This window comes from Phragmites australis, chromosome 16, assembly GCF_958298935.1.
Source record: "Phragmites australis chromosome 16, lpPhrAust1.1, whole genome shotgun sequence".
NCBI classification, from domain to species: Eukaryota; Viridiplantae; Streptophyta; class Magnoliopsida; order Poales; family Poaceae; genus Phragmites; species Phragmites australis.
In genome coordinates, this window is record NC_084936.1 from 4,769,095 (window position 1) to 4,782,704 (window position 13,610).

The following is a 13,610-nucleotide window of genomic DNA, read 5'->3' on the forward strand; positions in this document are numbered from 1 at the left end:
AGTGTACCTCTTCGTATGTCGGCACATTGGGGTCTTTGTGACTCACCGGTAAGCTTGTTGACCCTCCGACTTGGTGTGGAGCGGTGGCAAGGCGATTGTGCGGGGACGCAGAGACCTTTGCCTTTGTGGCTCAAGCTCTGAAGTGATCGTGGCGGCAAGGAACCGGAATAGAAGCTAGTGGTGAGACCTTGCCTTGTGGCTTGGTGGCTCAGCCGGGTGGAGGCCTTGTCTTTGTGACTCGGTGGCTCAAAGGCTGTGACCAAGTGCCGACCAGGAGCATATCCTTTGTGAAGCTCCAACGTGAACTAGGGGTGGCATTCATGCCATCGATACCACAGAAAAAAATCCTTGTGCCAAGTTTGCTCTCTCTACCTTATTTACGTTTCCGCATTTACTTATTTGCAGTTTACCTTCTTAGATAGGTTGAAAGCACTTTGATCGGTAGAGTAGACATACTAGATAAACCTAGAGCACATTTAGATAAAAATTGATATAGGTTTATCTTGTATTTTTTTGAGCCGAAATAGTTTTAAGTGTCCTAATTCACCCCTTTTAGGACGTCATCGATCCCTACATAGGTCCTTGATGGATATAGACTCCTCTTCTAAAGGAGCATACCCTTGAGAAGTTTTCAAAATCGGGGATAGAAACGGTACACTACCCAACCCTCTTCAGGATGGCAACACGTTGGACCCAAAGGCCCTCGCTAATCTGGCTAGGGCGATTCGGACTCAACCCTTGCTGACGACATCATCTCGTGATCAGCTGCAAGACACTGCTGATTTCTCAGATCTTAATACCCTGCACCACCAACAAGGTGCCAGCCGTTATTGGTCTAAGACTGCTTATAGTCTTTTTGAGGTCTAATACTGTCTCCGACAAAGTGCAACATTAGCAAATTCGCTGATGTGGCACATCCTTCTGATTAGTCAACCGTGACACCTCAGCGTTAGTCCAAAGCCCTGGTCCATTGTAAACTCCTCTCAATCAACCATACCGGTCCACAAGTCCATAAACCTAGTGCACTGCACAGTAGCCAACCCAGTTAGCCATTGACAAAATCAACATTGACAATTGACTGCTGACCATGGGCCCCACTAGTTAGTGACCCATCATTTTCTAAATTTCAAAAAAAAAAAAATCCGACTGCAGCACGAGATTATTACAGTCGATTTTGCTAACGAAGCAACTATAATACTGAACATAGTACAGTCGGTTCATATGAAAAACTGACTGCAATACGGAGAATATTATAATCGGTTTCGTTACTAATCGACTGTAATACTCTATATACTATTGTCGGTTCATATGAAAAACCGATTGCAATACAGAGAATGTTACAGTCGGTTTCATTAACTAGCTAACTATAATGCACAGTATAATACAACCAATTCATATGAAAACCAACTGCAATATAGAGAATTTTACTGTCAGTTTGTGAGTCAAACCGACTGTAGTACTTTGTTTAGTTCAATCGATTTTGTTAACTAACCAACTGTAATAAAGATTATTACAGTTAGTTCTTATAACCGACTACAATAGTTGCTGATTTTTAGAGTCCCTTTCTTGCAGACAGTTTGAAACCCGGTTGTGAAAATGGTTACGAACCAATTGTGAAAATGATTTTTTAGTGAGACTGATTCACGTAATGTTTATCCTATGGTTGTGGTTGCATCCGAGCTAATAAAATTTTATATCTAAATATACTAATAAATTTGTACTTTTGTTGAAACATTTCTTCAGAGAAATCTAGTAATATATATAGTTTTTATATAGACAATCTCGATAAATATTGATATATTAATGGTCAAGCTACTAATAGTTTAACTGCACGGATTCTAAAAAATAAATGAAAAAGAATAGAGGGTGTAGTAGCTAAACCATTAGGTATTACAAAACAATCGTTCTAGTAAAAGGAAGCACAAAGAGTACGGAACAGAGCCCTATGTGTTAGGACTCTTGAATCCTGGCTTGGCCACTACTCGTCAGTTGAAATGTATTAGTCAACATTAAGTCAGAAGTCAAGTTGGAAACGGCACTTAAAGTTCCATCTTCCTCGCATGTGCTGCGGACTGGAAGATCAAGTTTTTTCAACAACGTAGCTTGAAGGAAGGTCCATTGCATGCTGTATTGTTGTATTCAACCCATATGTCTTGACTTTGAATCCTTGCAAGGCCACATTTGTGGTAAGAAGATTTTTACGGTACACCTAAATAAATGTATGTCGTCCATTTACTTCATTCGATGACTTAGATTGATCTAATGATACTGTTTCATCCACCAGTATCATTAAAGAGTATCATGAGTATCATAAGGGTATAATTGTAAAAAAATAATGACAAACTTGTAAATTATATATTTAATTAAAGGAGGTCAAAATATTAGTTGGAATGATCTATTTATCTAATGACTGATTTTAGAGGTAAAAATCGTACATAGTAGATCGGACTGGCATTAATCTCAGATCAACTGGCATTCATAAAAGTCTCCAAGCATGTGCCGTGGACCGGGAAATTGCATACTCGTAGTACAGCCGTCGTCGCTACCTGCATTCATGCACCATTGGACTACTATGCAATTTGTACCTGCATGCTGAGGCGCGGTTGCCGAGCAACGTAATTTTGCTGCTCTCCCTAGCCTATAAGTACCGCAATGCGACAGAGGTCAGCAAGAGGAAGAAAAAAGAAAACTAAGATCGATATCGACAAGATGGCGCTTACGTCTGCAGTTTGCTCCGTCAAGGATGTTCAGGGGCTGCCAAAGTCTCCGACCTTTCACCCAAGTCTGTGGGGTGATTTCTTCCTCACTTTCCAACCACCCACCGCGCATCAGGTAACATCGACATCAGAATGATGGTATATGACATTCTGATCCACAAAACTGACTGGTATACTTGCTTGTCATGTGCAGCGTGCATACATGGCAGAAAGAGCCGAAGTGTTAAAAGAACAAGTTAGGAAGATGCTGAAGGGCGCAAATGAAGTACCAAAAATACTGGATCTTGTAATCACACTGCAACGGCTTGGACTGGATAATCACTACGAGAATGAGATCGACGAGCTGTTAAACTTTGTTTACAATTCTGATTACGACGATAAAGATCTGCATTTAGTTTCACTGCGATTTTATCTTCTACGAAAGAACGGCTATCATGTGTCATCTGGTAAGGCCTTTTTGCTAGTAGGAAAAATGCTCAAAAGACAATCATAGAATACAGTTATTACTTACTACGTAAATTAAACCACAAAAAAGGGCACTGAAAAGTATATACTAAGAAGCTTTGAACGTTATTAACCAACATCATAATACTGTTTATCATGCTTTATTCTATTTTGATGTCCATGCTTCATTCGATGACTTCAGTGCCATTTTAGGGGTCATTCGTAAAAAGGATAAAGTGGTTTTTATTATCGACATGTAGATCTCTATGAATATGTATATCAGTATGTCCATAGCTACTATGCACTGATGTACCATCAGCTATATATTTTCAACTGCTCAAATCCCAAGATATGCAAGTTAAATTGAAGTCATGGTAAAATGTTCCCAGTCCAATAAAACCTTTGATGTGTGTTGTGTATTTGATTTGTGTACTTTGGAGCTAAACAACTAATATTCCTTATTTGCTTGACTTTGCAGATGTGTTTCTAAAGTTTAAAGATAAGGAAGGAAATTTTGTTGCTAATGATATAAAAAGTCTCTTGAGCTTATATAATGCAGCATACCTTAGGACACATGGGGAGAAAGTACTTGATGAAGCCATTATATTCACTAGAGGCCAACTTAAAGCTGCATTAGACTCTTTGGAATCGACATTAGCAGATGAAGTATCTCTTGCCCTTCAAACACCTCTCTTTCGAAGGGTTAGAATATTGGAAACAAGAAATTATATCCCAATTTACGAAAGGGAGGCTGCACGAAATGAGGTCATATTAGAGTTGGCAAAGTTCAATTTCAACCTTCTTCAACTTCTTTATTGTGAGGAGTTAAAAAAGGTCACACTGTAAGTTAATTTAAACTTTGAATTCTAAAATTCTCTTTAGTTAAGTCAATTACACAATATATTTACCTTTATGTCATCACAGGTGGTGGAAGCAGCTTAATGTTGAAACAAATTTATGTTTTATTCGAGATAGAATCGTGGAAATGCATTTCTGGATGACAGGAGCATGCCCTGAGCCCAAATATTCTCTTTCACGTGTTATACTCACGAAGATGACAGCCTATATCACCATACTAGATGACATAATGGATACCTACAGTACAACTGAGGAGGGAATGCTGCTTGTTGAGGCAATATACAGGTACGAGAGTCTCCTTTGTAATCTAATAATGATATTTTAATTTTATCTTCTACCCCATCCTCACTGTTAAATTTATATGCATTTATTTGTCATTTGTTGCATATGAAAACATCTGTCATGGTGAGGGCTTCACAGGCAGCAGCAGATTAGATTGCCTCTTATTTAAGTATCTTAATATCTAGGTTAATTTAGGATATTATCTCTAGTAATTTGTTTATTTGGATAGGATTGTTATGAGTAGAGGTCTTAGGGGACAAGTCGAGTCAAGGCTACAAAATGCTAGACATTACATAATTGTTTGTCAAAACCAAGCGAGCAGTGGCAGAGCTTCAGGCCAAACGAAAGGTCCAAAACAAAAGGGTGAATGAGTAAGGAATTCAGGGAGCTCCATTATCTATAAATTAAAGACACTTGTTAGCCTATATAAAGCTAGCTCCATCCGTGCAACCACCAAGGATAAACTAGCCTTTCTCCTCACATCCAAGTCTCCTCCCTCATCTTTTACACGCCTTTTACCTTCTCCTTTATTGTTCCAAAGGGATCCTTCCTATCCCCTCCAGCTCGGGCCACTGCACCTTACATCCACATCTCTCACACAGCCTCGCACTCGAGAGCAAGACATGTAGGCGTAGCTTCCTAAGCTCTGCACCTCCCTTGCCTAATATTCCCCTCTCTTTTGGCAGAGATGCTTCTCCCTCTCCCTGAAAATCATTCCCCTAGCTCCCCTGCACCACAACCAAGCCCACTGACAATGGGCTACTCTATATTAAAAAAAAATCATATCATTCATTAGTAATTACAAAAAATCTCATCAATGAAAATGTTTAAAGCAAATGATTGTAAGAGTTCCATATAAATTAGTTCTACTGTTGCTAAAAAATATATTTCTACTACTAAAGAAAATAACAATTTTGGAATATAGATTCCCAACAACAAATTTTTTTTGATTTTGATTCCAAACTTTGCATAAGACACACTTTAGCTATAAAATGTTTTCAATGGATTGTGAAATGCAGGTGTGAGGCGAACGCTACTGAACTACTTCCAGAATACATGAAGGATTTCTACTTGTACTTATTGAAGACATTTGATTTGTGTGAGGATGAACTAGGAGAAAACAAAAGCTATCGGGTGTTTTATCTCAAAGAATTGGCAAGTATTGTATTTGATGTTAATATCCATTGTAGACCTTTCTTCAAAAAATCAGTATGGCTTCACATTATTTGAACATATAATATGAATTCACATATTTGTACGTCTAATGCAGTTGAAGACGTTGGTCCGAGGATACTCTCAGGAGATAAAATGGCGTGATGAACATTATGTTCCAGAAACAATCAACGAACATCTAGAAATTTCAAGAACAACTGTCGGAGCTTTTCAACTAGCATGTTCTTCATTTGTTGGGATGGGTGACATCGTAACAAAGGAAACTCTTGACTGGCTATTGACATATCCAGGACTTCTCAAGTGTTTCACAACATTTGTACGACTCTCCAATGATATTGCATCAACAAAGGTCTTTCTCTATCTTTACTTTTCACATGTGCAGAACCTTTATGTGTATTACGCACCTTAGCATTGCTACATTATTTAGTGAAATTGAACTTCACCATCAAATATAATCTTGTAACCAAATACCGCATGATAAAGGTAAATAATTTAATAAGTGTGGTAGGAAAGTACCTCACTAATGAAAGACATTATTATTACACACACTTAGTAAATCTATTTAATATTTCTTCGTGCTGCAGCGTGAGCAAATAGGAGGGCACCATGCTTCTACTGTCCAATGTTATATGTTGCAGCATGGGACAACAATGCACAATGCATGTGAGAAGATAAAAGAGCTAATTGAAGATTCATGGAAGGATATGATGAAATTCTACCTTACACCAACAGAACAGCCAAAGGTTGTGGCACAGACGGTTGTTGATTTTGCGAGGACTGGGGACTACATGTACAAGAAAACAGACGCATTCACTTTCTCCCATACTATCAAAGATATGATAGCATTACTCTATGTCGAGCCACTGTTCTAAACTCTGAAAACACCCTTTTACCAACTACCATAGTACTCCAATTACAATCTTTTACCACTTTCAGTTGTATTAAATAAAGTGGTGACTGCCAGACTCGTGTTCACCAAATTATAGAAGTTAAGGTAGAGTAAGAAACGTTAGGTAAAGTACGAAATGTGTCAGCTGCTCATTGCGTCATTAAATGTATTGTGTTAGCCTCTCAAGTAATATTATTCGCTTTTCCCACACGTTACTCTGTTTTTTAATCTTTGCTACGACTACTGATTGGTGCAGAAAATGTGATACAATGGTAGATATTATAAAATTATGAGCAGGTGTTCATTATTATAGTTTGCTGCACATATACCATTCACATACTACTACAGAACACCATATATGTAGCGTCCCATCAGTACCGGTTCAACAGTAATCGGCACTGAAGATGTATCAGTGCTAGTTCTTAAAATCCCGCGCGCGAACAACAGCTGAGAAGATAAGAACTGGCATTGGTAGTCACTATCAGTGTCGGTTCTTGGCTGGAATTGGCACTGATACATCAGTACCGGTTCCAGTCACGAACCGGTACTGATATTATATCAGTACCGGTTTTAGCCATGAAACGGTACTGATAATCAGTATCAATGCCGGTTCTATCTACGAACCGCCACTGATGATTGCTATTGTCACAGTTCATCTTAAAAAATTCATAACTTTTTGACACGAAGTTGGATAGGAAAAAACTTTATATGAAAATTATAGTTCTCGATGGGATCTACAACTTTGTAGTTGAAACTTTTTAATTTGAGACCATTTAAATGCCCAAATAATTATAATAAAGTTGCAGCAGTGGTCGATGACATCTCACATTAAAAAATTCATAACTTTTTCACACTAAGTCGGATGGGGAAAAACTTTATATAAAAATTATAGCACTTGATGAGAACTACAACTTTGTAGTTGATCACTTTTTTATTTGAGATCATTTAGATATCCAAATAGCTATTCAAACGTCGGTCAGAAAATGTCTAAAGGAATTATTTTGCTACTATACTCACGAATGGACGATAGCTGAGATGGTTAGAGGGTCATGGGTGCGCATAGGCTGTGAGGTCTTGAGTTCGAGTCTTCGTTGCTCATATATGAGCGAATATCATGTGACTTTGCGAATATTATGCGCAGTCGGGTGGAAAGCCTCTGATCGGGTGCCTCTAGTTACGAAAAAAAATTTGAAACTTTTTTCGGCCCAAAAAATGTTGAATCGAGACCGACTATCAGTGCTAGTTGGTAGCTCCAACCTGCCAGCACTGATAGTGATTTTCAGCGCCGATTTATACCCGGCACTGATAGTCACTGAGTATCACTGCCGAGTAATCAATGTCGGTTCAAAATTTGTCATTGATGGCGATTTTGAACCGGTACTAATGAGGTGTTTTGGTGTAGTGAGATGAGTTCCAAAAAGTATGTTTGGTCTTTCGTTTGGGGAAGTAATTTGGTTATAACTTAAATGGTCTATTTAAGGAAGTATTCTTCTTCTTGCCTGATTCCAGCAAATGAGTTCCAAAAAGTATTTAAGGAAGTAGTTGTGATAGAAACTGAATATTTTATTCTTTTAACCTTCTTTGCTAAAGATCATTAGTAATACGTCGTAACCATGATCCGTTACTAATGATTAATTTTGCCATTTCGCCCAGGGTTATAATTTGATAGGTGACCCATAGTGTATTCGGTAAAACAGGCATAACTTTTACATACGAACTCCGATGTCAACATTTTTTTGACTCTACATATATCTACAGAAAAAGTGAGTGCATATTGACGTTATCAACTACTAAATGGTTTAGATGCACCACAAAAGTAGCTATCCTCCTAGAGATAAATCGATTGCAATTGAACATTACCATGATAGAAGGGGACTACTGGTTGAACAGGATGTAAAGCACAAAAATAAATGTAGTTCACTTATTTTTATAATTTAAACCATAATAGAAATAAAGAAAATAAAAATATTAAACAAGCCCTAACATATGAACATAGAGGAACCAGGAACTGCAGCAGTATTCCTCAAATTATTTGAACATGTGAAAATTTCGTATATGTTATATTATACTTATCATTTGAATAGAACGTGACATTAATTAGCCTTGAATATACTCAGAAAAAGATAATTACAATAGGGATATGTCTAAATCTAATCCTAAGGATCTCGGCAAGTTCTCTCGTGTTCTAAATCCTAAAGCTCTTGTCAGATAAATCTAATCATGACATAAATCTATTGTGGATCTCAATGGGTTGTTTATGCTCCTATTCAACTAGGCTTGCTCTGTATTGCTTATCCAGCCTCTCACTTCCATCAGTTTGATTCCTCTCCTACCGACCCCTTTGGCATGGGCTTCCTTTTACTTTGTCCCTTCCTCCAGACGTATCTCTTGGTGTTTTGATCTCGGCTACCTAATCCGAACTGAAAACAAAAAGGAAGGGGGTCACATTTGTATGTGCTTTGATCGGAAGCGCAACCAACAAAATTAGTTGTGGTCTCATGCTGCGCTATATAAACAGGGAAGCCGGCACCTCATGGGCTAATGTTTTCCCATGAGGTTTAGCCTTCCCCGCACATACCCAAACCCTAGAAATCATTAGCTGCGCAGTAGTGGGGTGAAGGCTATCGCCATGTCGTTCACGACCACAGGATCGATCTACTTCACCAAGCTGGCGACCCGCTCCACCTCACTAGCATTTGAGAATTGTAGCACAGAATTTGGACGGGCTTGAATTTTCTTTTACATGCACACAAAAGCATCAAGTTAATTTGGTACTGGAACTTGGACCTTCTTGGGCAGGAAGCAAGTAAAATGGACCATTTTGCCATGATCTTTGCAGTAAATCACAAGCTAATTGGACTTAATGTGGTGTTATTTTGCATCTATAGCAAAAATGCCCTATTAGATTATGATTGTGATTTTGATGATTAATAACAATATAGTGAATGAGACTAATATGTTTATCAAGAATATATATTAATAGGTCTCATGACAAAGTTTAATTGAATTGGAAAAAGTCCCAGAGAAATTGTTCTCACCGAAAGGTCCGGCGCTGGAAGAACTACACTCACCGGAGCATTTTGTTTAAAGGCAGTTTGCCTCACCGGATCATCCGGTGATAAGGAATTTACATGCCGGAGCAATTCTGTCAGAAGGAGTCAGAGTGGATTGCACTCACCGGAAGATCCGACGATCAAAAAAGATGTGCACTAGACTATTTAACAAAAGCTTGGTATTTTCAGAGGAAATAGATTATAAAGCACCGGATGATCCGGTGATGAAATGATGCACACCAGAGACTTCACCGGAGCATTTAACAGAGTGTGTGGAAAACCGAGAAAAGAAGAAGTTCTACACACCGGAAGGTCCGATGATGAAGACAGTGCACACCGGTATACTTTGTGCAGAGAAGAAGTTTGGCGTAGCCTGGCTCAAGTGTACTCATCGGATAGTCCGGTGATGAATTGATGGTTACACCAGATAATCTGGTGTTCAGAAGAACTCTGAGTGAAGTTCCGATGGCTAGTTTCTCAAAATGTACACACCGGATGGTCTGGTGCTTGTACCTCTGTTAACGTCGGATCATCCGGTGTTCACAGAATATTTGAGCCATTGGGATAACGGCTAGTCCGCGGGGTTGAGGCTATAAATACCCCTCCACTCAATCATTTGGAGTTGCTGGAGTCCAGAGAAACCCTTGTACACCTAAGAAGACATCCAAGTCATCCAAGAGCATAAAGTGTTCATCCAAGGCGATTAAGTATACCATTAGTAAGTGATTAGTGCTTATAGGCCTAGAGAGAAGAGTCGCTAGGTGCTGCAACCTAGAGTGTGGATCAAGGAGTGATCCAAAAGTGTACTGAAAGGTACAACAGCGCCTTGGAGTCTTTGTGACTCGCCGGTAACTTGTTGACCCTCCAACTTGGTGTGGAGCGGCGACAAGAGGATTGTGCGGGGATGCAGAGGCCCTTGTCTTTGTGACTAAAACTCCAAAGTGAAGACAGCGTACAAGTGACCGGAAGAGAGGTAAGTGGTGAAACTTCACCTTGGTGGTTTGGTGGCTCATTGTGTTTGAGGCAATGTCTTGGTTACTTGGTATCTCAAGAGCCGTGATCAAAAGAGACTTGGTAACCGGGAGCATATCCTTTGTGGAGCTCCAACGTGGACTAGGGGTGGCTTGTGTGCTACCGATACCACGGGATAAAAATCCCTTGTGCCGAGTTTGTCTCTTTAACTTATTTACGTTTCCGCATTTACTTACTTACAATTTACCTTGCAATTCTGTTATACGGTAGAGTAGACACACTAGATAAGTCTAGAGTATATTTAGATAAAAATTGAGATAGTCTTATCTTATGTAAGTTTTGGAGTCAATAGTTTTAAGTGTCCTAATTTACTCCTTCCTCCCTCTTAGGACATCCTCGATTCCCTTCATCATCAGAATAATATTGTGGATAAATAATTGTCAAGTCACAATTTAGGAGCCATAGCTTCAAGTTTTGGTCCACACGTTTACTCAGAATGATTTTGTTGTGCTTTGAGTGTCTGCATTATGCCTGTCTCTCATTCATCATCAACACTTGCTGTGGTTTCTGGAGGAAAGGATTACTCAGAATGATTTATGGCATGCCGAGGCGTTCTGGGGCGGCGCCCGGATCTCAAGCCTTCTCCGGCCTTGACGGCCATGCCGTGAGTGGAGCCAGAATGTGTGGCGGCGGCGGTGCTGGTGCGGCAGCCACACCTTACCGAGGATGTTGGATGGGGCAAAGGGGCGGTGGTCAAGAAGACACAGCCAGGGCCAAGGTCACGGCGCTTGCAGTCCAGGGTGTCACTTTCTACGCGAGAATAGGCCGGTGGGAGTCGTACATTTTGTTAGCCTCTGGTCTCGCCTGCCCTTATAATAGCTTTGCATGAATTGAAATTTACTTCTCTCATTAAACTGCTAATCATTTTCTCCACTGCTGCTATCACTACTTAAAAAATTATTTCTAAAGGCGGGTGGTAACTCATTTTTATAGGCGTTTAATGCATCCGTCTGCGATCGAAGGCCTGTAAAAATTAATGATTTTCACAGGCGCAAAAGTGATCGTCTGTGAAAATCTATTATCACAGACGGTTCCTTAAAACCGCCTGTGAAAATAGGTTTTCACAGGCGGTTCCTTAAGCGGACCGCCTGTGGAAATTAATTTTCACAACCGGTTTCTTAAGCGGACCGTCTGGATAGTCGGTCACTCAATCGATATTTTTGAACTGAAAAAAAGCAAAAAAAAAAATTTGGACCAACCAGGAACCCCACGCGGTCGCGACGTTGCAAGTCACAAGTCACGCGTTTTTTCGTGCGAAATACGCGCGCTACGCAGTTTTTGGCACTCGAACTCGAAACCTGTCGGGTCGCGCGATCCCTCCCCACCATCACACCAGAGAACCCCAATTGAACATCGAGCATATGTAATTCTTTTGATATTTGCAATCCGAAATTTTAAATGATTATTTTGGCATCTAAATGATCTCAAATGAAAAACTTTTCAACTACAAAGTTGTAGATCTCATCGAGGGCTACAATTTTCATATAAACTTTATGCTCATCCGACTTTGTATGAAAAAAGTTATGAATTTTTGAAAATAAATTGTCACCTATTTTCACAGGCGGTTACTTAAACGGACCGCCTGCAATAATGTGGTCATTTTTACAGCGATTCACGTAAGGAACCACCTGTAGAAATGTGTGACAGTTTATCTTAAAAATTCATAATTTTTTCATATGAGGTTGGATAAGGATAAAGTTTATATGGAAATTGTAGCACTCGACGAGATCTACAACTTTGTAGTTGAAAAGTTCTTCATTTGAAGTCATTTAGATGCTCAAATAATCTTTTGAAACTTCAAACGATTATTTAGATATCTAAATGACTTCAAATAAAAAAAAGTGTCAACTACAAAGTTGTAGATCTCATCGAGAGCTACAATTTTCATATAGATTTTTTCCTCATCCGACTTCATATATAAAAGTTATGAATTTTTTAATAGATGATCATTTTTAGAGACGTTTCACATAAGGAACCACCTGTGAAAATGACTATTTTTACAGGTGGTTCTTTATATGAACCGCCTGTGATAATAATCTATTATCACAGGCGGTTCACATAAGTAACCGTCTGTGAAAATATATTTTATTTTCACATGCCGTTCGTAACTGCAGTAGGCCCTCGCTAATTGTTCAGACGATTTTTCAAATAAACCGTCTGTAGAAAATTATCCTAAATATCTCGAAAAATAGTTCTTTTATAGTGTACAGCCTGTTTGGGCAGGGATTGCGGGAAGCAAGTCTACTTAGGTGAGTGGCTGAGTTCTAACATCCTAGCTCGAGCTTTCATTAACTGTTAGTCCTTCTCCACTCTTCGTCCGTGATCACTTGTAAACAGAGCAAGAAAAGAAAGACATACCGAAGCTCAATACCAAGGAGACAACTACACGAATCACAACCCGAAACTGAGCTAAAATTGATCAAAGTCTGCAGCTAAACTGCTGATATTGCATGAAGACACAAAAGCAAATACGTGTATACGAACTTGTTAGAGATATTAGAAAAAATGAGTTTAGCAGCACACTTTGATCAAAGTCTGCTGCTAAACTACTGATATTACAACCCAAGAAAGATTGTTGCGGTATCATGACATGGAGTTGCTAGAAACCAAGCTGGCGTAAGAAAAATTGTGTTTAGACATTATAGAATAAAAGTCACTTAATTTCTTTTGATATTCCTCCTATATCGGGTTTATGCTGTTTAACTTACATGTTCACTTTATGAGAGTAACAGAAGATAGACATGAGTATAGGTCACAATTATGCCACATCATTTTCATTTGTACATTTTTATTACCTTTTCAAATTTTTTTGAAAGGATGCTAAGAACAGGGAATAACCAAATGAGTTGTCTATCGATGTGTATATCGGTAAGAATATTTTAGGATCCATTGAAACGTACGGGCACTCAGCTATCATATCAGAAACCGTAGATGTACAAAAATTGCACGTGTGTGTCGCACGTGCGTGATTACTAAGTAGTAGATATATAATTAAACATAGTAGAACTTGAGAAAAGAAATACCAGTTACTTAAGATGCATAAATTAAATAGATAGATTCTGTTTTGAGAGGTAAAAAAGTGTATGAGCTATTATTGTTGAATTAGTGTATATTTTTTGTAAAGATAGGCTATACCTCTGTATGAATGATATGCAAATTGAT

General features: G+C 38.9%; 1 protein-coding gene across 1 annotated transcript; it reads left to right on the forward strand.

The window, feature by feature from the left end:
• Positions 1–2,685: 2,685 nt before the first annotated feature.
• Positions 2,686–6,559, forward strand: LOC133894900 (beta-sesquiphellandrene synthase-like). Its single transcript, XM_062335086.1, has 7 exons — positions 2,686–2,832; positions 2,911–3,163; positions 3,640–4,003; positions 4,086–4,304; positions 5,321–5,456; positions 5,572–5,823; positions 6,059–6,559. Exons 1-7 carry the CDS (start codon positions 2,710–2,712, stop codon positions 6,344–6,346), a joined length of 1,635 nt encoding a protein of 544 aa, XP_062191070.1. The 5' UTR covers positions 2,686–2,709; the 3' UTR covers positions 6,347–6,559.
• The last annotated feature ends 7,051 nt before the right edge of the window (positions 6,560–13,610 follow it).

Bases quoted from the DNA above. Each gene is read 5' to 3' on its own strand.
- LOC133894900 (XM_062335086.1), top strand. From the start codon at position 2,710: ATGGCGCTTACGTCTGCAGTTTGCTCCGTCAAGGATGTTCAGGGGCTG. The intron at 2,833-2,910 runs GTAACATCGACA...TGTCATGTGCAG, and splicing joins AACCACCCACCGCGCATCAG to CGTGCATACATGGCAGAAAG. The intron at 5,457-5,571 runs GCAAGTATTGTA...CGTCTAATGCAG, and splicing joins TGTTTTATCTCAAAGAATTG to TTGAAGACGTTGGTCCGAGG.